Source organism: Cervus elaphus, chromosome 9 (assembly GCF_910594005.1).
Source record: "Cervus elaphus chromosome 9, mCerEla1.1, whole genome shotgun sequence".
In the NCBI taxonomy this organism is placed as follows: Eukaryota; Metazoa; Chordata; class Mammalia; order Artiodactyla; family Cervidae; genus Cervus; species Cervus elaphus.
Window position 1 is genome coordinate 83,639,326 of NC_057823.1, and position 22,731 is coordinate 83,662,056.

Sequence of the window (22,731 nt, forward strand, 5' to 3'; positions counted from 1 at the left end):
GCTAACTTGTTTTCATTATTATACTGCCTTTTATATGAATCATTTCTTTTTGTCTATTTTATCAAATGTAGGCTTGTCAGTGAAATATGCAGATATATTTTGTTCCTTAAATGGGCCAAGTGTTAATTATGAACAAAATGATCAAAACAAGATTTCCTAACCAGACTCCCATCTCATCCCTCTGTTGTTCTTAGTACCCAAGTCTGAGGAGCAATTGTTGAATTAGTCAGTGTTATCTAGTGTTGTACCAACTTTCCATTAGGAATTGTGTTAGTATAACCTTTTTTTTTTTTTTTCAGACATTCTCAGTGAAATACCTTGAGGAATGAAATAGGAAAATAGATATTTGGTGAAAATGGCAAAACAAGAACATTAAAAAGAAACTCTTATTCAAGGAGGAGTCCAAAAGGGTATGGGAATTCTGATCCTTTGAGGGAAGTCAGAAGATAAAAATTCTGCCCAGCAGTATTCGTTCTGTTAAGATTTTTTTTTTTTTAACAAGCATGGAAAAGTGGTGTGCAGTCAGTCTAGATTTTAGTCAGCTAACAGTCACTCCAAAGATTTTTATCAGCACCAATTCCTATACTAGTAAGTATTCAAAAGTTAAGAAATGCTACTATGCTTAATATTATAAAGGTAGAGTTTTGCAGCAATAACTGGAGTTTGTATATCTGCTTCAAAAGAAATTTCTTTTTCCACTTGTACTTCCAATAAGATTCTTGTAACGTGGGTAGTAATCATTCAAGTATGGATTTCCTCCAGTGAGCTGACCCCACTTTTGAGGTACTAGTGTCACTGTTTCAGAGATAGTCCCTCTTTATATAATATATTCATCTTATCTTAGACCATTCAGGTATTTTTAATTTAGAAGTTTGAATTCTATTTGTATCAGCAGTGTTTGAGTTAAACTTCATAATCTCTTTGGATTTATATTTTTGTACAATTTGCATATCCAACTTACTGTAAAAATGTGCATGCATACATTCTCATCTTTTAATAGTAAAGCATCTGAAAATTTCCAGATATGCTTTTGACAGAAGAAATGATCTACTTTTATTTACAATATTCTGCCTAGATAATATATGAGTATAGTTATGGTTTCATGGACTTCCAATTGTCCTATAACTTCCACACAAATAACTCTACATCTATAGAGTAAATTTATTAGAATTATTACAGAGCTTTGAAGGCAACCACAATCAATTCAGGAAACAGATTTATTTACTCATGTTCATGGGAGGAAAATCTACATAAAAACATTCATGAAAGCATATCAGCTATGTCATACTTGGATTATTATACTAAATCCCATTTATTAGAACTCATTGTGAAACAATGGGAAACCATGAAATGTAATTTGAATACAAATATTGGTCCCTGTGGGGTTTCAACACTCATAAAAATATAGGAAAACCGAGCTTTATTTAAGATTGGAGCTGCTAATGGGGAAAGTTGTTTTTTGAAGCTGGTCTTACCCTTTCATATAAAGCCCTGAAGATTTTAGTGTAAACTCTTTGACAGCTTCAGCATTTCATTTAAGCCTGATGATGATCAGCAAGAAAGTGATATCCATCACTGTTCACATTTTCTATATGGAGAAAGGTTAAAACAACTTTGTTGACTTTTTTACCCAAACACAGGCACCAGTTGGACTTTCTAGTCTTATACAAATAGGAATAATAAGAATTCTGAAAGTTGGGTTCTTATATCTTGGTTAGGCAAGTATAGTTATTTATTCCTTCTATGATTTAAATTTTTGTCATGTCATGTAAATAAGAAGGAAGTATTAAATATTTTAAAGTTAATTTTATAGGACAAGAACAATTCATAGGCTAACATAAAATCAAGCTGCTAAATTTTACAATTTTTCTGTCCAGCAGTTTATCTATATAACTGCCCTGAGTAGATGCTAAATGCTGCTTAGCAAACGGCCCTTAGAATTTAAATATATTTCAGTAAAGCTACTCAAAAGAAAACAGTTCTTCTCAGGCATGTATAATTTTAATTAGAAGAAGGTAGGAATCTCTCATTGGTTAAATATGATCTGCTTATTTTAGTTTCATACTTCATATAAATGGGAGTCTTAAGGGGTTTTAACTGTGCTTGTTATACATTGGAGTTCATCTGATGTCTTTTTTTTTTTTTTTTGGTCAAAAAGGCAGGATTTTAAAGAGTAAAATATTCTGACTGTCGGAGCTTTGAAATATTTTAGAAAAGTATAGATTGTTCCCTTGTGAAACTAAGTGTTGTGCAACCTCTCAGAACCCCAGTTTATGTAAAGAAGCCTATATTTCAAATCTGTTGCTCTAATCTGTTTATTGTAGTGCATTTCAAAACTGTACAAACGTGTAAAATTTGTGCTTGTGGCAGCTGCTGCTCTGAGTAGCTTTACTTTCCTTAGTTTAATCCTAGCAATCCTCAAGCTATTGCATGCCCCGATCATGAAAGGATACTTCATTGGGATGATGTAGCCTAAACAGTTTGGCTCTAAAACCTCCATATGTAGTGCTTCCCTTAAAATTATATTAATTTATAATATATATTGAATGATAATAGCTTTACAAAAACAAATTAATGAATTGGTCTTTATGAAAATGACTCTTTACAGTAAGTAAAAAAGGGTTATCACAGTTTTGGTAACTTGCATGAGTTCATATTGGAAAAAAAAATAAAACCTTTCACTTCACATGTTCTTAATGACTTTCAAACTGCTGTGCTTTAGGGGCACGTTCAGTTGTATGCTCTGAAGCAGTAGACACCATACAGCTTATGCTTTTTATCTGGGAAACCCACAAAGCGCACCGCAGCCTCGCTAGGACTGCAGCGCCTTCTTGGCCTAGAGATGGGGTAGCGGACACTGCCGTCCGCCAACCAGCCTGCATCGCAACGGTCATATCCCAGAAGTTTCCAGGCAGCGAATATCTGGCCCACTTTAGCAATCTGAGCACCATCATTGAGACAAGCCTGCACCGCTTCGTCGTAGGTCAGCTTGGTGGGGTGGATCAGGTAGTAAAATCGGCCTGCAGAGAGAAGGAAAGAGGGTCAGTGGGCCTGTCTGCAGCTCAGCCCAAGAGAGACGGAAAGAGCCTCAAATGGAAGTGTTTCTCAAGGCAGGGGGATATACAGTGTCTGTAGAGGTTCTGAAACGTAGGCTAGTCAGTTAAAGGCAGTAACCCTAGAGCTCTCTCCATTAAATTAGTTTTTTCCTTGCCCCTTAATGTGTGTTCAGACATGCTCTTTTAGAGCAGTGAAAAAGAAAAGGGAAATGACAGATGCAGTCTCTGTTAGCCAATTAGTGGCTAAAAGGGCCCTTCTGTAGCATTAGAGAAGACAGAATTCCATGTTAAAAGCAAGAGCTATTTAAATTCTAGCTGTAGCAAGACTGAAGCCCAGCACAAGTTTCTGGAGAGGCAAAATTTGAATGTGAAAGGATCAAAAAACATTCCTGACAGAAAAGTCCATTTAAAAAAAATCAAAAGCCCTCAAGTCCTTTTCATTACAGGTATCAATAAGGCATTATTCTTATTCAAAGACTACAGTATGAAAATGCAAAACATACAGGAAGTCACTTGCCATAAATAGTACGGACTTAGAATGTGAACCCAGTCTGTTCACTCACTAGCAGAGAGGAAGAAGTTAGTTGTTTTTTCCAACTTCCCTCTGTGGGAGCTCTGACACCTAACCATTTCTTGATTTCACAAAAAAGAGCAAGTTAGCTCAACCACTTACCTCAGTAGTGTTCATTACCTAGATTCCTTCAATTTGTACTAAATATGCATAAAAAGTATAAAATATGACACCAACTAACTAAAGTCATAGGCACCTACCAGTGCAAGATTTTCTCAGACTTTTAGTTTCAGGTAGAATAGGATCAGACTCTTACCAGGTTACACATTGTCATGTGATACCCTCCTGAAAAGTGAAAGTCGCTCAGCCATGTCCAACTCTTTGGGAGCCCATGGATTATACAGAATAATGGAGTGGGTAGCCTTTCCCTTCTCTAGGGGATCTTCCCAACCCAGGGATCAAACCCAGGTCTCCCACATTGCAGGCAGATTCTTTACCAGCTGAGCCACAAGGGAAGCCCAAGAATACTGGAGTGGGTAGCCTATCCCTTCTCCAGCGGATCTTCCCGACCCAGGGATCGAATCGGGTTCTCCTGCATTGCAGGCGGATTCTTTACCAACTGAGCTATCAAGGAAGCCCTGATACCCTCCTGCCTCTCTTCAAATATAGATTATTGAAGTCTAAATTAGTGCTTGTCAGTTCTTTCTAGACTAAAAGGGTATAATTTGGAGAACGGGTAGTGGTCATGGGAGCATTAATAGAGGGTTAGTTCTATCACCTGTACCTGAGGCTGGCAAACTATAGCATGTGAGTCCAATGAGGTTTTATTAGAACACAGCCACACCCATCTGTTTAAGATTGTTCATGGTGGCTTCTGTGTTGTAGTATACAAAGTTACATGAAGTAGTTGCAACAGAGAGCATATGGCCCACAAAGCTAAACATATTTACTGTCTGACCTTTTGTTGATCCTGATCCCTTTCTGTTTTCCCCATAGCATATCAACAGGCACCTAAAATGTAAAATAATGGACCTGGGCCAGCCTCATGGGTTTGCAACCTGCACGGTTACACTGGGCCTCATGCTTGATTTAATGTTCTACTGTGTCATCTTAAAATTTTTAATAATTTTTTTTTAGCAAGGAGGCCACATTTTCATTTTGTACTAGGCCCCACTGTCATATCACTGGTTCTGGAAGAAGCAAGATAGGGTTGGGAGTTGTGCTGAATTCAACTAATCAGTCATCAGTACTGATGCAACCTGGATCTCTCACTTCTGCTTTTGCCTCCAATGTTATTTCTACTTAATTTTCTTGCAAAGTTCTCTTAATCAGAGCTCTCTCTTTATCCAAGCTCTCTGTCCTAAGCTTTGCTGATGATCTGTGAATAACTTGACATTGTAATTTAAAGAAGAGCATGACACGGACACCATCCTTACTTCAGTGGAGAGATCTATATCCTATGGAGGGCACACAGTGGCAGCATCTTTGGCAGTAACAAAAAGACTCCATAAAACATGACAGTCAAACTATTTCACAATAGCAGTTGGATGCAATAAAACCAGAGCATCATGGAAATATGTACTTTTGCTTGGTATCTGTGTGGATTTTTTAAAATTATGATATTACAGAGCTTCTTTTATATGAAGCAATACTTCAAAGATTTTCCTCTTTTTAAGTAGATAAGATTAAAATTTTAACGTCATATCATAGTATGCATTGGTCTCTGGGATAGCAAACAAGGTAGTATGGTTAATATCTTACCATTGAAATTGGATGTAAAACAGAAGACATCATATCTGCTTTTATCTTTGTCCCAAAACCCATAGTTCCTGACGCCAGGCACTGTGTTCTGGCCTCCACAGGGTTCTCTGGGTTTTGTGATGGGATATTGCACAGACCCATCACTGAGCCAGCCAGCATTGCACCAGTCCAGCCCACTCCGCCAGGCATCATACAGCTGATCAAAGGAGGCAATCACAGCATCCTGGTCCAGACAAGCCTGCTGTGCCTCATGAAAATTCAGATTGTAGCGCCCCAGTCGTGGAAAATAAGGGAATACTACACCTGTCCAAAGGAGAAAGCAAGGACTCGTTAGTGGCACAAATATTAAGAACTATAAGCAAACCCCACTTGAGTGGGGAAAACAGAATTATCATCAGATGAAGTAGCAGCTTTTTGTTGTTTGCAGTGTTTTCTAATGGTTCCATTTCCCTTCAAATAGCCTCTCAACTCTGAGCATTTCACAATGAGCTATTTGGTCTGGTAACTTCAGTGATTTACCTATTTTGCTAAGCATTCAACTCAAGCCTCACAATTATCCTTTCTGAAACGATTCATCTGCAAATTATAGTTTTCAAGTTGCCCTCCCTGTGAACTTACCTTTTGCATATCTAACAAAAACCTAATTAAGCAGTCTTATTTCATATTAATAGGGTAATTTTTTTACAGTCAGGCACTTCCATAAAAAGCATCCTGGCTCTCTTATTCTTTTGTCTCAGCTTTTACTGTAGCTTAACTTAATCCTATTTTTTTCTCTCCTTGAACAATATGACTAAAATAAAAGCTTTACTTTTTAAATATTTCTATTACTATTTTTCAGCTTCCATATTCATACATTGCAAAGTGAAACTAAGCTTTTCTAAACATTGATATTGCAAATAGAAAACAAAAGCCTTTAGAAGTTTGTCCTATACAAGGTAGGTACAAAACAGACATCTGCCAAAGGGACTGCCAAAGAATTAAATATTTTAGAGGACAAAACCCCTTAGTAAATGTAAGCACTTGGTGAAGATTTGGCGCTTGACTTTGCCTGGGAATATGCAACAGTTTTCCAAAGCATTTCTTTAGGTTGATTCAAATCAGATTTTTATAGGAGATGATTGAGCTGTCTCACAACTTTCTGCACAGTTTCTTTAAAGAATAAGGGTTGCATCATAAAAAAGAAAGTTGTATCATTTGTTGAGCTTTATGAAGGACCACTGAGTCAAAATGTCTCCTCCACGGTTGCTAAAAGAAAATTAATTTTGCCTTGAATTTTTTATTATAATGAGTAGTAATTCATATTTTAGCATGTGGAATGTAAAAAACTGTGACTCACACAGTAATTTGGTGGATTATACCAAATGTGCTATTTTACGAGACTGCAGACCTTGTGCAAAATGGATGCACAATCTACTAATAGTGTAACTAGTTGCACAGAAAATGTTTTCTTTTATCAGTTGTCCTGGAAGATTCTACAGGAAGAAATTTCAAGAGCCTAAATCAAGTCATGTCCACTGAAGGCCTCTGCAGGACACATTTGTCCCTGCAGGGCAGTCCAGCTGGCACCATCCACTGGAGGCAGAGATCCAGGAAGGCTTCCTGATCTCATCCTGCCTTCTCAGGTTCTTGGCTGAGAGATCTGTAAGCTGAATTGGAGCCAAAAGTAAGGAGGAAAAGACTCTGTTGGTTGCCTTTGCCCCCTGTAGAGAAGGGGGGGTGGGGGTGGGGAAGGCCTGGAGGCGACTCCTTCTAAGAAGGGCTGTGCCCAGGCATCCAACTAAGAGCCTAGTCAGCGCTGAGAAGGAGCCACTTTAGTGTTCCCAGTCCCCTCATGCTTTGCATCCTCTTTTCTCAGCAAGCCCAGGAATGCCAATGGAAAAGAAAATATTCCATTTTTCCAGTAAAACTTTCCTTGGCAGCTAGACCTTAAGTGAGAGAAAATCTCAACGTATACGAACACCCCCATTTCCCAAATAGCTCGAGATGGTAACATTGGAGAAAGCAGGATATTTTAATTTGTAATAGTTTTAAAGACCTAGGCAACCTCTCAAGTTTTAATTCACCAGACTGATTTGGTGAACTCCCATAGGCATTGGGGAAATTTTTTCTGTAGTCATTTGTCCTTGATTAACCATTGAATTATGTTTGATTTAGTTCCAAAAATAGTGTAATATATTTTTGAGTTCCTTTTACATTTAACATAATTTCATGCAATCATTTCTCAAAGTCAAAGTGTAACCCTATATTAAAATTTCACTCTTTTTCAATGGTAAGAGTAAATGGTCAACTTATAGTAACTCAAAAAATTTACTTAGCAGATTTTAATCAATATTTGATGCTGGAAAGAACAAATTCTGAGTAAATCAAGGTCAATTTCCACATCCTCACCAACATTTTAAAAGTTTCACTTCATTGTACACATTTCAACAATCAGATGTTTTGTATGGGTGGGGGCATTTCTGGAACATGTTTGTTAGTATTTTATTTATTTACTCGTTTTACTTCCAGCTAGTTAAGATTTCAACATCTAAGACTATAACTGCAGAAACTTTCTTGGCTCTGTGGAAAAATGTGCAATTCCTACAGTTGAATTATGGAGCAAATGGTGATTACTTTCATCCAGCATTACAAAAATAAGAAAGTTAAACTTTCATGAGTGAGAAAGAAAGGTATATGATTATTTTCCAAGTATGATTATTTTATACTTATATGTCAAAATATAATCAAAAGCTCTTTACTTTTCTCTGAAAGGCTGGTATGCATTACTACAAAGGGGATTAAAAAGAAATATCCATCACATGGAAAAGGATAATATCAAGTGATGTGAGTAGTTTAGTGAATTAAAATATGTTTTAAAAGCACATTCTTTAACACTTATAATTGCACAGTCCAGTTCATCTTAGTTGTTGGCAAATATCATTTTGTTGGATATGTGAAAGGTTTTCATGCCATGGTGTATATTAAAGCTAAAGGAAATTTCAGTAACTCCATAAAGTAAATCTTTTTAATAATAAAATGGTAGAGGCCATGCAGAACAATTTTACTTTCCACAGTACCTCTCAGAATGCCTTTCAGTGTTACATACATATATGAAGTTAGCTTTCTATTTCTAAAAGATCTCAGACCGTATTTTTGTGAATTAGCCCCATTTTCATCAGTGGAAGACCAATACAGTGGGAGATTGGAAGTACAAATATCATGTTTCTCATATCATTATCTATATATTTATCGGTTGCTCAAATGAATTCTGTAGGCCAAGCTACTCATGAATTTCTGGTGACACTCTCCTTGTTATATAAGGCTTATCTTTTGCTGGGTGTTGTTTCTAGCAATGTGGGTAATTTGGTAGTAATCAGAGGGCTTTACCCTATCCAAGATTCTATATGAAAAAAAATTATGTTTCCACAACTAATTCCAACTCATATGTAGGTCAGTTTTTCAAAAGGGTTTACTTTTTAAAAAAAAAATCAGTGTGATTTGAAAAACAGACTTAAAATACAACTAAGAGCAGGCATTATGCTGAGTACTCTAGGATACCTTGAGTTTGGGGTGTAGTGTCTTTCTGCAAAGAGTCTATGATTGTGCGTATACACACACACACACACACACACACACACACACACACACAAATCTGACTCCAAGATAGAATAGAATCTCATAAATACAAACCATATGATTTTGGCATCTTGAAGTAGAACGATTTTTTTCTAATTGGGAAAATTCTTTGAACGACATAGCATTTAATCTGGTATTAAAGGGCCAATATGATTATAGACATTGTACATTTACAGTTGGAAAGGCAGCTTAATTATGACATTTAAAATGATACACTTCCCTGGTCTTATATATGCATGTTAGAAGATTGACAAGGAGCTTAAGCAGAACTTGCCTGATTGGGTGATGACCCTATGTAAGGATGTAATTGATAGTGAAAAAAGGTCAGAACCTGGAATAAGAGCTAATAAATGATAACCACAAGGTATCGCTTCTGCTGCATGTGGTTTACCATAGCCTTCCAATTCTTATGTATATAATTGCTGCACTGTGAGCATCTACCCAAGACTAGGTGGAAATTGTCAAGTCCCTCATAGTGTCTGTCCTTAGTTAGCAATTATGGTTCCTCAGATTTTATTCTATGATGGCACTGTGTCTGTCATTAAAATTTTTGTAGTTTTATTTTAAAATGAATTCTTATTTCAAGTTGAAATATATAGATAAAATAATATCCTGGATTTTTCTTGAAAATTATTCAATGGGAGTAGATAAAGCAGGCTAAAGTAAGATTGGCTATCTGATGACACTTTTTGAAGCTGGATGATTATATATAGAGGCACGTTACACTCTTCATCATAGTCTTTCTCCTTTTTCAAATGTTTGAAATTGGTGATAATGAAAAGTTAAAAAATTTTATCCCACCCTATAGCCATGCTGAGCCTTAAATCAGTCAAACTGGATGGCATCTGTTACTCACATTTTGGCCTTTGAAGAGTTTCTCTTTCAACCTGTGATGTTCTCTTTCCCATTTTATCATGCTTTCTATGCTATGAAGGTACCGAGTTCACTTCTCACGGTCCATATCAAGTGTCTCTTCCTTTAGAGTGCTTTCCATTGCATGGCCCTTCCTTTACATGCAGGCTTTTTTGTATTGAAAGCATAAACCCACTATATCAAACATTCACTCACTTATAAACTATTTACTGGAGAAGGGAATGGCAAACCACTTCAGTATTCTTGCCTTGAGAACCCCATGAACAATATGAAAAGGCAAAAAGATATGACACTGAAAGATGAACTCCCCAGGTCAGTAGGTGCCCAATATGCGTCTGGAGAAGAGTGGAGAAACAACTCCAGAAAGAATGAAGAAATGGAGCCAGAGTGAAAACAATGCCCAGTTGCGGATGTGACTGATGACAGAAGTAAAGTCCGATGCTGTAAAGAACAATATTGCGTAGGAACCTGGAATCTTAGGTCCTTGAATCAAGGTAAGTTGGAACTGTCAGACAGGAGATGGCAAGAGTGAACATTGACATTTTAGGAATCAGTGAACTAAAATGGACTGGAATGGGTGAATTTAACTCAGATGACCATTATATTCCATTTAGCAGGTGAAAAGTGAAGTTGGACAAGTTTGCAAATATTTACAAAAAAAACGTGATTAGAGTTACAGTAGAAATCTGTGGCCTGAGAACATCATAGCTGGGGGTGGAGGGGATAGGGCTCAGGGTAGCATTGGTCTTTGATCTTATTTTTAAAGGATTGTATTGTCTCTAGTTGTTCAGAAATGGATTCATATAGATAATGTTAAATGTGGAACTGTCAGTCACTTCAAGGCAGATCTTCTGGTTAATGACTGTTTCTACTTTTCCTATAGTACACAAGAGGATGGAAGGACACTCTGCAATGAAGGGGATTACCAGCTGTAATAGACACACCAATTAACACAGCATGACTAAAAGACAGTCCCTTGATCACCTCCCAAATAATTCTGGGGCCTTTAAGAATCTTTAGAAAGCTTCAGAGGAACTGAGACTATCAAACACCAGTGCCTTTCTGGAACCTCTATTCTTTTACCCCAACAAAAACTTTCTCCTTACTGCAAACCCCCAGATCATAGTAGATAAAAGCAATGACTTCATTGAGTGCCCTTGGAATCAAATCTAGTCCTAGCTCTTACTCCTAACCATGTTACCTTTGGAAAGTTTTCCCCAAGTTTCAGCTGTCCAGGGGTATTACTGAAAGTGAGCAAAATAAATATGCATATGATTAGAGCAATCTGTTTGTACCTACTTACTTTAACAAGTTCCACCTTATTTTAAAGTACTTACTTTTGAAAGTATCTTAGAATCTTTAATGGACTGTAAGATTGTGGAATGAAAGGAACCATGTTTTAGAATTTTTTGTTTCTCATGGTACAACAACAGCACTTTAAAAAATATTTATCAATTAAATTGGTTTCTTGGGCACATTTACTTAGTTCATATGCATATAAGTTATATGGTAAAGAAGTATCCTGAAAGCATGGAAAACATGGAGATTTGGGAAGGTGCAGGGCTTATATAGGAAAAATTACTGTTCTTACAGTTCCCCTTCAGCATATCTAAGTGTGTCTTAAAGGAAGTCTCAGTTTGACTATCGAGTGTATTATCCTCTAAAAATGTGCTAAATTTCCTTTTCAAAGAGACAGCAGGCTTCATACTCAAAGCCATCGTCAAGCCGTTATAATTTAGAAAGACCTTATATTCATTGTACTTATTTTTCTGGTTTCCTTCTATTTCTGGCAAATTATATTGTTTTCTATTTATTTAAAGTGTATTGTTAAGTAAGTGTAAGGAGATAACAAATATGGCATATGAGTTACTTAAGTTTAGGAAATACTGTGGTATATAAACATGGACTTTAAGAAGAAAAACTAACAATTGATAATATAGTTCAAGCTATTGTTCATAGATTGGAAGCCAATGTACAATATGGATAAGTACTTGATCTGGTTACAAAACATATACTGACAAAGCTGGGACTAACATAAGCATCTTAGTCCTCCTAGTTTCCATTGCCTGATGCCCCTTTGATAACAGAAAGTGACCCTCAATTAATATTTGATGATTACTGTCTTCTCTAAGCCAACTACTTCTTTCATCTTTAATAATGCCAGTGTTCATGGATATTAAAGTGAATCAATAAACACTCTAAGTATAAGGTGGTGTGCAATCAGGAGCCAAGAACCACAGATAAGAAAAGGTCACAAAAATGCACATTACAACATCAAGCAATGTATCAGACACACAAAGCTGATAAATCTGTACGCATGTAATGGTACTCTATTAGATTCAGAAGGTCACATCTTCAGTGGTATGCTAGTGGACAAAATAGATACTTTTCCAAAAGCCACAAATCTGTCCTAGAATGTAGAAGGAACTTATAGCAAACACATACCTATGGTTTATATAAGGAAGGACTATTCCATTAATGCAGTCCAAATTTGTTCTTTCATGTAAAGAAATGCTCAAATTCATGAATGAAGAGTGTCTAGAGGTATATCATTAACTAAGGGGAAGCGTAGAGGGCTTTGGTATAGGCAAGACAAGATGGCACATTTTATTTTTTAGCTTTGTATACATTTTGGTCTTTGAACCTACTAAGAGTGTTGAGAGTGTTAATTGCTTAGTCATGCCTGACTCTTTGTGTCCCCATGGATTGTAGCCTGCCAGACTCCACTGTCCACGGGATTCTCCAGGCAAGAATAACGGACTGGGTTGCCATTCCCTTCTCCAGGGGATCTCCCTATCCAAGGATCAAACCTGGGTCTCCTGCATTGCAGGCAGATTCTTTACTCTCTGAACCACCAGGGAAGCTGAACTTACTGAAAGTATTGCATATTTAAGAAATAAAACTTCCTCCAAAATGCCTTGACCATTTGCTATTCAGTGTCTAGGAGACTCTGGACCATTAACAAATTTACCTCTTTCCAAGAATGTTTAAATAAATCTAGAGGTTACTTTTTGTTAAATTTTCACAGTTATTTTACAGAATACAACTAAATTTATTTTAGTTAGCAGATGTCCTTCACAAACTTGCCATTATTTTGAAACTGAGACAATTTTAGAAGCATAATAAAAAGCCTCCACTCTGCATTTCTTAATAACTATGTAATGAGATTTAAATTTTGAATGGCATAAGGCAGTTCCTGAATATTGTTAATTCAGTTACACTGCACATTTCTTCTACTTGCAAATAGCTTCAATTTTGCATATAACCATTGTGTATAAATTTCAAATATGAAAGCTTGAATTGTAGATAGACTGCAAATTACAGTAAAACATGCTTTACATGGACTTTTGGTTTCTCACATCAGCACTGGGATAACCACTGGACATTACTTGTCATGAAAAAAAAGCAAGGATTAATTATCATTCCTAAGTTTAACACGATACTTACCTTGTAAATCTAATGCTACCACAGCAGTATCATCTTCTAATCCTTCAATCACCTCACACTTATATCTCCCATAATCCTCTAGAGTAAGGTCTGTGATCACCAGAGAAGCATCATTATCACTGCCTCCTTTCAGAAACACTCTACCATGGTAGCCTCCATAGGTTTTCTTGTGGTATCCCATGGAAACAAAGACATCCACTTCCTTGAGGTAATCTGAAGTTAGCTTGGTCCACTTAATCCGGATTTTGTGGGTTCCTGAGCCAAATGCTGTAGGGTCTCGGTAAAATTTACACGGCAGTGTAACATTGCCACCTCTGTGTGAGAACACCTTGGCTTGTTCTGCTTCCACCAGCAGACGGGGGCCATTTTCTGCTGTAATTGGAAAAAAGAGAACAAATTAATATGCTTTTAGACTTTTATAATATTAAATATACTACCTATAGAGGGTATCTGGTGAAGAGTAGCATTGAAGATAAGCTTCTCTGCCTTGTTGAGCAGTGACCTCCTTTAAATTACAGAGAAAGGTACCTCTAGTACCTAGTGGGGTTCTATAAGATAGTCATGTCGTTTAAGCCACTGAAGAAAGGGAAAGTTGTACATGACAATCAATGAGAAATAGTGGCTCTAAGATTCTACAGTCATCTTAAGTTTGAGGATGTCATCATAAATTCCTTTTTTCTTCTATATTTAAATATAAAAATGTAGAAATAAGACTAAGAGAAGTGATGGGGAACCATAATTATTTCATCGATATAAACCCAAAAATTCAAATTGGGTAAATTGATCTTTCCTCAGCTGAACTTTCTAATACAATAAGCCTGTATTGTATTTAGGGAAAAGTTTATGGCAACAGATTAATGTTCATTGAACTGTTCTGGCCAAAGAACTTAGAATGTTCTCCCATCTCTGCCTTCAGATATACATCTGTGATATGCCATTCTGGCGCATTTCAAGCAACATGTATGTATTTTATTTTCACACAAAGGCTAGACCTCAGAAAGCCATTTTTAGTGAATGTTTTTTTAAAAACTCCAGATTTTGAAATATATTCCTCAAACTTTGAATGGTAAAAGTGTATCCAAAGTTATATTTCTTTTCTAATTAACCTGATAGTTATTTGTTTCTTTATTCCTTTAAATCTCCTTCTACTGTGCCTCTGCTTTTTCTGTGTCTTGGTTTACAGAATCTTCTCACTTCACGTCTGCCTTGACTTGCCCTTTAGCTTCCTTCCTCCAAGGACTTTATTGCCTTCCCAAGAGCACCGTGATATTCCTAGCCTGCCAAATCAGCAGGGCTTCCAGGCTCTGGATAGCCAGTTGTTATTTTCAGATCTTGGCTTTCTCTGGGGTTCCCCCTGGTTCGCTCATTGTGCTTTTGACCTTGATGAGCTCTCTCGAGAATATGCAAGCTTTGAAAATGAGAAAGCGCTACAAGAACTCCTGGATGCACATACCCTCTCATCTACACACAGCTTTCAAAGGCTGCCAAAGCTGCCTTTCAGGCAGTCTTTCCTTCTTTAGGCTGGAGGTTCTGAATCAACCTTGGTCATGAATCATTAGTGGTATACAGGTAGGTCATCAGGCAGAGTAGTTGGTCATCTCCAGACAGATCTCAAAACTAAGTTTTGAGATTAATTATTTAATTAGTTATATGTAACTTTCAGATTTTAAAATAAAGTGTCCAAGAATAGACACACTGATTCCATTTTTATTATAAAGCAATCAAAATATTAAAAAATAAGCATATTTAATTTATGTCAGCTCTAATCTTCAGAAATGGAATAGTTTAACCACTTTTAAAGCCATCAGTGCCCTACTTTGAATAGTTTTTTAAAAAATGAAAGGATAGTGGCTTAATTATCCAGCTTAAAAAATCCTGGCTAAAAAAATCCAGCTCATTAAGCATTTCCTTTGATTCTCTTCATCTTCTTATTTAGGCCCATAGATTCATAAGACATAACAGGTGAATCTATTCAGCTCTACTGCATGTATGATATTCCACCTGCAATATCCTCAATGACCACACCCATGTTCTACTTAAATATTTCTAGTGTCTTCTTTCTGGGAGGAGGAAAAAGTGCTGTTTAGTAAGTTGCTCAGCCATGCCTGAGGCTCTACATGGATCTACCCAGTACCTTGGGAGGACACCTGGAGCTGGGTCTTTCCATGATGGGACTTGAGACATGACATGGAAGTGAAGTCAAAGTCAAAGTCACTCAGTCGTGTCTGACTCTTTGAGACCCCATGGCCTATACAGTCCATGGAGTTCTCCAGGCCAGAATACCGGAGTGGGTAGCCTTTCCCTTCTCCAGGAGCTCTTTCCAACCCAGGGGTTAAACCCAGGCCTCCCACATTGTGGGTGGATTCTTTACCAGCTGGGCCACAAGGGAAGCCCATATAAGACCTTCAAAAAGTTGAAGTTTCCTGATTCTCTCAAGTTTTTTTTTTTTAATCTTTTCTCTTATATTGGAGCACAATTGATTAACAATGTTATGATAGTTTCAGGTATACAACAAAGGAATTCAGTTATACATACACATGTATCTGTTCTTTTTCAAATTCTTTCCCTATTGAGATGGTTACTTAATATTGAGCAGAGTTTCCTGTGCTATAAAGTAGATCTTTACTGGCTATCCATTTTAAATATAGTAGTGTGTACATGTCAATCCCAAATTCCCTAACTATCCCTCTTCCCTACCCTTCCACCATAAGTTCATTCTCTAAGTCTGTGAGTTTGTCTCTGTTTTGTAATTAAGTTCATTTGTATCATTTCTTTTTAGATTCTGCATATAGGTGATATCATAAGGATAGTTCTCTTTGTCTTACTGTCTCACTAATGATAATCTCTAGGTCCTTCCATTTTGCTTCAAATGGCATAATTTCATTCTTTTGAATGACTGAGTAATATCCCATTGTGTATATATACCACATCTTCTTTATCCATTCCTCTCTTGTTGGATATTTAGGTTGTTTCCATGGCTTAGCGCTTGTAAACAGTGCTTCAGTGAACATTAAGTGCCTTTTGGACCATGTTTTTCTCTGATATATGCACAGGAGTGGGGTTGCTGGATCATATAGTAGCTCTATTTTTAGTTTTCCAAGGACTCTCTATACTGTTCTCCATGGTGGCTGTACAAATTTACATTCCTGCCAGCATTCTCTCCACACCCTCTCCAGCATTTATTGTTTGTGGATTTTTTGATGATAGCCATTTTGACTGGTGTGAGGTGATATCTCATTGTAATTTTGATTTTCATTTCTCTAATAATTACCAATGTTGGACATATTTTCAAGTGCCTCTTATCCGTCTTTATGTCTTCTTTGGAGAAATATCTATTTAGGTCTTCTGCCCATTTTTTTGATTGGATTGTTGATTCTCTCATGCTTTTTACTTTAAAGTCAAAGCTAATGCCCAAATGGATTGGGTTAAGGGGGTGTTACAGTAATTAGGAAAAAGGGCTTTGATGTATCAGAGACCTTGTTTTAACCTCACCTTTTCAGGTTTCTAGCTGTCTAGCTCTGAGCAAGGGGTGTAACCCCTAAGGCTCAATTTCTTTATATGTGAATTAGAGATAGTAATATCTACTATGTACAGTTGACATAAGAGACACTGAAAGCACTTAAAATAATAGCTGACCAAGGTATTACTCTGCGTAGTTTTTCCACTATATTTTTCCAGTATGATACTGCCTGATATTGCATATAATTTTGACATATATTAACCTTCCATGGTTCCATTATAAAGTTTTGAACCATGTGGAGTAAAAAAATACATACAAAGCCACCTGTGTTATATAGGAAACTTGGAAATTATTGTGTGGTTTAGCATAATCATAAGGTATTCCAGAATGAATACAAGGCCTGAGTGTTTTATAAATTAAAGAGTTAAAGCACAGATCAAAAGTCTTGTCTAAAGGGCTGAAACTTCTAATTTTTTCTGAGGTTAACTATAAATCATCTTGTAGTGTTTTAGAAGTATAAACTTCTGATTTTTTTTTTTATTTTTTTTAAAGTACTATTTACTTATACTCTAGCATTGTGAGTAGATGATGACTTATGTGGTAGAATGGTGAGAACTAAGCAGACACCAAAAAGCCATTGGATTCCCACAAAATAATTTTTCTAACAAGACTGCTAGAATGTATAAATTTCTACCATTCTTATTTTTTGGACAGCTGGGGTGTTGAGGTAATAGATGCCAGAAGCCCTGGCTGAAATTCAAAAAACCCTATGAAAAATATGTAATGTATAACACGTTGAGTGACTGAAGGCCATTAATGTTCATTAACCTAAATCCCCAACCTGACCTTTAGAACAATGCATTTTATTAGTTTGCTTGCTTTTAGAAGCTCAACACTGCATATTATAAAGCATTGAACACTGCTGGTGGGAGTGGCCTATTGTAGAGCAGGTAAGATGTAGGAAAGAGCAGGGTTCTGTTGCAGGCTCTGGTAGGGCTTAGCTGTTTGAGTGACAGGTTTATGTCATGAGACCATTGAGCTTTAGATTTGTATCCAGCTGCCTTTGGCAGGTTGTCATGACAGGGATCAGCCAGGAAACACAGAAAGCTGGAGATGGGGAGGGCAGGAACAAAGGGAACCTATAATGCTGAAGACAAACTTTGCACAGTCGTGCCTAGAGTAAGTTTTGAATCTGATCCTTAGATTCAAAAATGTGAACTAGTTTGAAATTAATGTTTAAATCAAAACTATTCAATCAATAGGGCACTTGAAAAGCAAATCAAATGCAAAAGATAAAAATAAACCTTGATCATCAGAATGAGTATTGCTTATCCCTTAAAATTTTTCTTTGATTAGAAAAACCTAAGCAGCATATATGTGCTCATTTTAGGGGCACTGAATTTTTTAAAAAGTCTATCTGTAAGTTACAGGAATTTCACATTTTTATTAGTGCGTGTCAATGACATTTACTTGAAAAGATTTGATGACCTTCAAGACCACAGTTGTCTCCAGGGGAAACAGCAGGGCTTCATTATTATTTTATGAATTCTGCTGTGAAGTCTAGAGGACATCATTCAATTTCACCAAATTATGAAAGCAATGGCATGACTGAACAACTGATCTCTGTGTCACTCTGTAATTTAGAGGAAATCTTTTAAACAATAGGACAAAAACAAATAGTTGGAGAAAAACAGTTTAGAAATATGGTATGGGAATATTACCTATTGTTCTTAGTTCTATTAAAAGTGTAATCATGGTGGGGGTCAGGTTATTGATAAGGAAATAGAGATAATAGAAAAGGAAAGGTGTTATGAGTCTGAGTTGGTCTTTTAAAAATAAATAACTTTTGGATTTTACAAAACAACCGCTCCTGGTATTGGTTACATTCTCACTGGTGTATAATGAAGGAACCTCCAAACTTTTAGATTTTCTAGACCAATAAAATGTAAAAAGAATCCAAACAGACAAAATGGAGGAATATATTTAAGATGGCTAAACAAGAACAAAAAAACACTCCCAAGGAAAAATTCTACCACTATCATTTGATTTTTTATTTTCTACATATAACATAAAATTTGCCATTTTAGCCATCATTAAGTGTACAGTTCAGTGTTATGAATTATGTTTACACTATTGTGCAACCACCACCAACCATCTATTTCCAAAACTTTTCATCACTCCAAGCAGAAAACTAATTCCTCCTTTACATCCCAAGCTAGTCAGCAGACACTCAAGTGCCAGCTCCACAATGAGTCATTTGAAAATGCTTCATAAGGGTTTAAAAATGTTTCCTTATTTTTGTGGTATTTGTTATCACTCTGGTAGGTTGAGATGTGTAAGACTAACACTTTGGAAACTGTTACTTCCCTTAGGCTAGCCAGCCTGTCCAAGGATGAGCAACCAGGCTCGATTTGTATCCTTATGCCTGTGCTTACCACAGTCTACTGAAAACAGTCATTCTGTCTGTTTAATGACAGTCTCTCTAGTGCACATCTTGTTATATTGTTCCTCCAGCATCAAAATAGTGCCTGGCCTGTGATAAGTGTCTGTACTGAATTAGACTAGTGCCGCCCAGAGCCTGCACTCAACTATGGTAGTAGACATGGACCCCTGCACATGCTTTATACCATAATATAACTCTAAGATGAAAACATTTTTATAAAAACAGCTAAATACATGTATTAAAGGCACAATATTTAAAAAGAAGAAATGATTTAGACATTTATCTCTCATGGTATCTTACACATTACATTTGAGTAGGATATATAATTTAGGAAAAAATTATCTTACTCATTAACCTTTAACTCTTTATAATTACAGTTAGTCCTCCATATCTGGGTGTGCCTCTTTTGGGATTCAGCCAGTTGGGGGTAAAAACTGTTTTTCAAAAAATGCCAGGAAGTTCCAAAAAGCAAAATTTGAATTTGTTGTGTGCCCAGCAAGTATTTACATAGCATTTACATTGTATTTAGAGCTATTTGCATAATATTTACATTGTTTTAGGTATTATAAGTTATCTAGAGGTGATGGAAAGTATAAGGGGATGATGGCTGTAGGTTAGGTGCAAGTACTGCAACATTTTATATAAGGGACTTGAGAATCTGAAGATTCTGGTATCTCAGGTGAGTCCTGGAACCAATCCCTGGTGGATACTGAGGGATGATTGTATTTTGTTTCCTTCAGACTGGAATAAACCTAATTGTTTCTGAAGTTGCTTACTGGGAGTCAGAAACTCCCATCATTTGGTCTTGATTCTGATCTGTCTAGTAAGCTTTGCATCAGAAAGTTTTACAAGGTTCACCTCCACTGTTGCCACCCTCCACTTCCGCCCCCATCCAGCCTTTATTGCCCTTCCGGAGGGCAAACTGCTTTTAGTTTATCAGAGACAGAGCTTTAGTTTCTTCCCCAACTCTTCCTGACTGTAAGAACTCTGAGTCTCTGTGACTCAGTGCTTCAGGAAGGACTACCTGATGAGGGTAGGAAAGCGTCTCTAAGGAAGATCATTTCAGCCCTCTGTCCTCAGCGAGTTGATCTGAGTTTGAAATCCTGTTGGAGTTATCCCTAGCTCATCTTTACTTTCATCTGGAGTTCAAACACTGATCTGAAGACTTGTGAGATTATGTGTACTTTTGACCGTTTGTGTGAATGCAAAAGAAATATATATATTTGCCTAAACTAAACTATAGAAGGAATCACTGGAAGCCCAAGAAACTAATAACCATGATAGCCTGTGGGAAGATAAGGTAGCTGTGTGGGTAGAGAACTCCTGAGAGATTTTCACTGTGTATACTATACTTTCATATTTTAAAAACTTTTGAACTGTGTATATGTATCACCTGATCACACACTAAACAGAAATGGTATAAAAATACACAAAATGGTTGAGGGAATTTAATTGACAAAATAAACAAAAAAACTTTGCCTAGAAATACACACAAGAAGCTGGTAGCTAGAATTGTAGTATACCATTATAATTGCAGGATTATAATTTTGTAGAAGACCTATGGTTCGGTTAATTATAATGTTATCTTTAAACAGGTCTTCAAAACATGGAAGTTTTATCTCATTTTTTCCCCCAATCCTTTAAGATGCTGCTGACAAAGGTACTGACTGTCATCCAGTTTCGACTATAAAGGAAGAATCTAAAGCTGAAGATGAGGTAAGTGAAGGTTACTCTTTGCTGTAAAGTGCTTACTGCTGTTTCTCACCCTCTGTGACGCTGCCTTTTGGTCTCAGAGGCTACAAGAACATACTCCTGTCAATACCCCTCCACCCTCTGCCAGTACCTACCTGCTCTCTAACCACTGTATAGTCTTTGTCTCCTGTTAGTTCCTGTCAGCGGAGAAGACAATGGCACCCCACTCTAGTACTCTTGCCTAGAAAATCCCATGGACGGAGGAGCTTGGTAGGCTGCAGTCCATGGGTTCGCTACGAGTCAGACACAACTGAGCGACTTCACTTTCACTTTTCACTTTCACACATTGGAGAAGGAAATGGCAACCCACTCCAGTGTTCTTGCCTGGAGAATCCCAGGGACGGGGGAGCCTGGTGGGCTCTGTATATCCCCAGTGCTGGCTTCGTCTACACCCTACTCCCCTGACTGATCCTCCTACATAGCTACCCCAGACCCCAGCTAATGATTGTTTTAGCTTTAGATCAGAATGTCTCCCCCATGATAGCTTATCAAAGGGGAGGTGAAAGGCATTTCCCTCTGCTGGTTTCCCTGGTAACTAATGAACCAACCTGATTTTACTTCGCCCTGTAACTAATAACCTTCCCTTACCCCTGGGAGCGAAGACTACAGCCAGGTCCTGTCCACTCTCTGCCACATACAGTGGGGTATTGCTCCAGGACCTTGCTTCAGACATGTAAGCTCCCTCATCCATTAAACCATTGATGACTTCGTTGCTGATTTCAGGCTCTTTCTTCAGTCTTGAGGCTGGGCAAGTGCAGGGCTTGTAAGCCTATGACGTTCAACCCAACACTTGCCTTAGAGCTAAAGCAATTCTGTGATGGGTGCCCAACACCAGAATATAGCATTGTTTGGGTGATGTTGATCTTGTATGTGTACCACATTATTATCATATCCAAGTTCTATAGTGAAAAAATAACAGTAAGTGCTATCACTATTTTTTTTCCATATATTTTTATTAGTTGGAGGCTAATTACTTTACAATATTGTAGTGTGTGCTATCACTATTTTAGAGCCTATAGGTTTTTTTTTCAGAGACAGTGGAAATCCACCCCACCCCCACAAAAACATAACTTAGACAAATTTTTGCCATATAAAAAGGTAAGCTTCTTTGCTGGAAATAGGCATAAAGAGCCTTCAATTAGCTCGAGGGCATCCATTGAATCCAGTTCAAAAATCTGTGTTCTGAACTGTAAACCCAAAACTGTTACTATCTTGAAAAATATTGTCTGTTTTTAATTCCTTTTTCTTCATCTGTTTTGACCAGGAAGAAGAAAAGTGTGGTGAGGGTGTTCAGCTCTGTTCTGCTGACTAAGTTCTTTGTGGGCTTTTGTCTTTGCACATTCATTCTTGTTTCATCTGTTATCTCAGAAGCTATAGTTTATTGATTAAGCCTATGAATTATGCCTCTTACATTGTATCACCTAAGCTTTATGGCCTCGGTTTCCTCATCAGGAAAATAGAGTTAAGTCACCTGCCTCCCAGGGTTCTCATTAGGATCAGAGGAGGTCATACACTGAGAGCTTAGCCTAGTACCTGGCACCCTGAGTGCCCAGTAAATGTTGGCTCTTACTAACAAACACACACTTAGTGGCCCAAGTGTGCTAGGTATGCAAACCAGCTTCTGTCTTCAACGTTGTCTTCTTCACTGTGCTCTTTCAGAAGATAGTTCCTAAAAGTACTGATTCTCAAAAACTTGCACCTCATCAACCTATGGTGATTCTCCTAGTGGTTCTTAAGTGGTAGGAGCTTAATTCAGGACCACCACTTTAAAGCCTTAAAAACAAATCAAAACCTGTATCTATATAATCCAACT

At 37.2% G+C, this 22,731-nt stretch overlaps 1 protein-coding gene across 2 annotated transcripts in view; it reads right to left on the reverse strand.

The window, feature by feature from the left end:
- Nucleotides 1-274: 274 nt before the first annotated feature.
- HAPLN1 (hyaluronan and proteoglycan link protein 1) overlaps nt 275-22,731 on the reverse strand; it is a 76,972-nt gene continuing 54,515 nt past the window's right edge. For both annotated transcript variants that reach the window (XM_043913547.1, XM_043913546.1), the window contains exons 3-5: nt 13,264-13,635; nt 5,329-5,631; nt 275-3,020 (exon numbers count right to left, since the gene is read on the reverse strand). In XM_043913547.1, the coding sequence (XP_043769482.1) occupies nt 2,731-3,020; nt 5,329-5,631; nt 13,264-13,635 (965 nt within the window). In that variant the 3' untranslated portion in view covers nt 275-2,730. The remainder of the gene's footprint in view (nt 3,021-5,328; nt 5,632-13,263; nt 13,636-22,731) is intronic.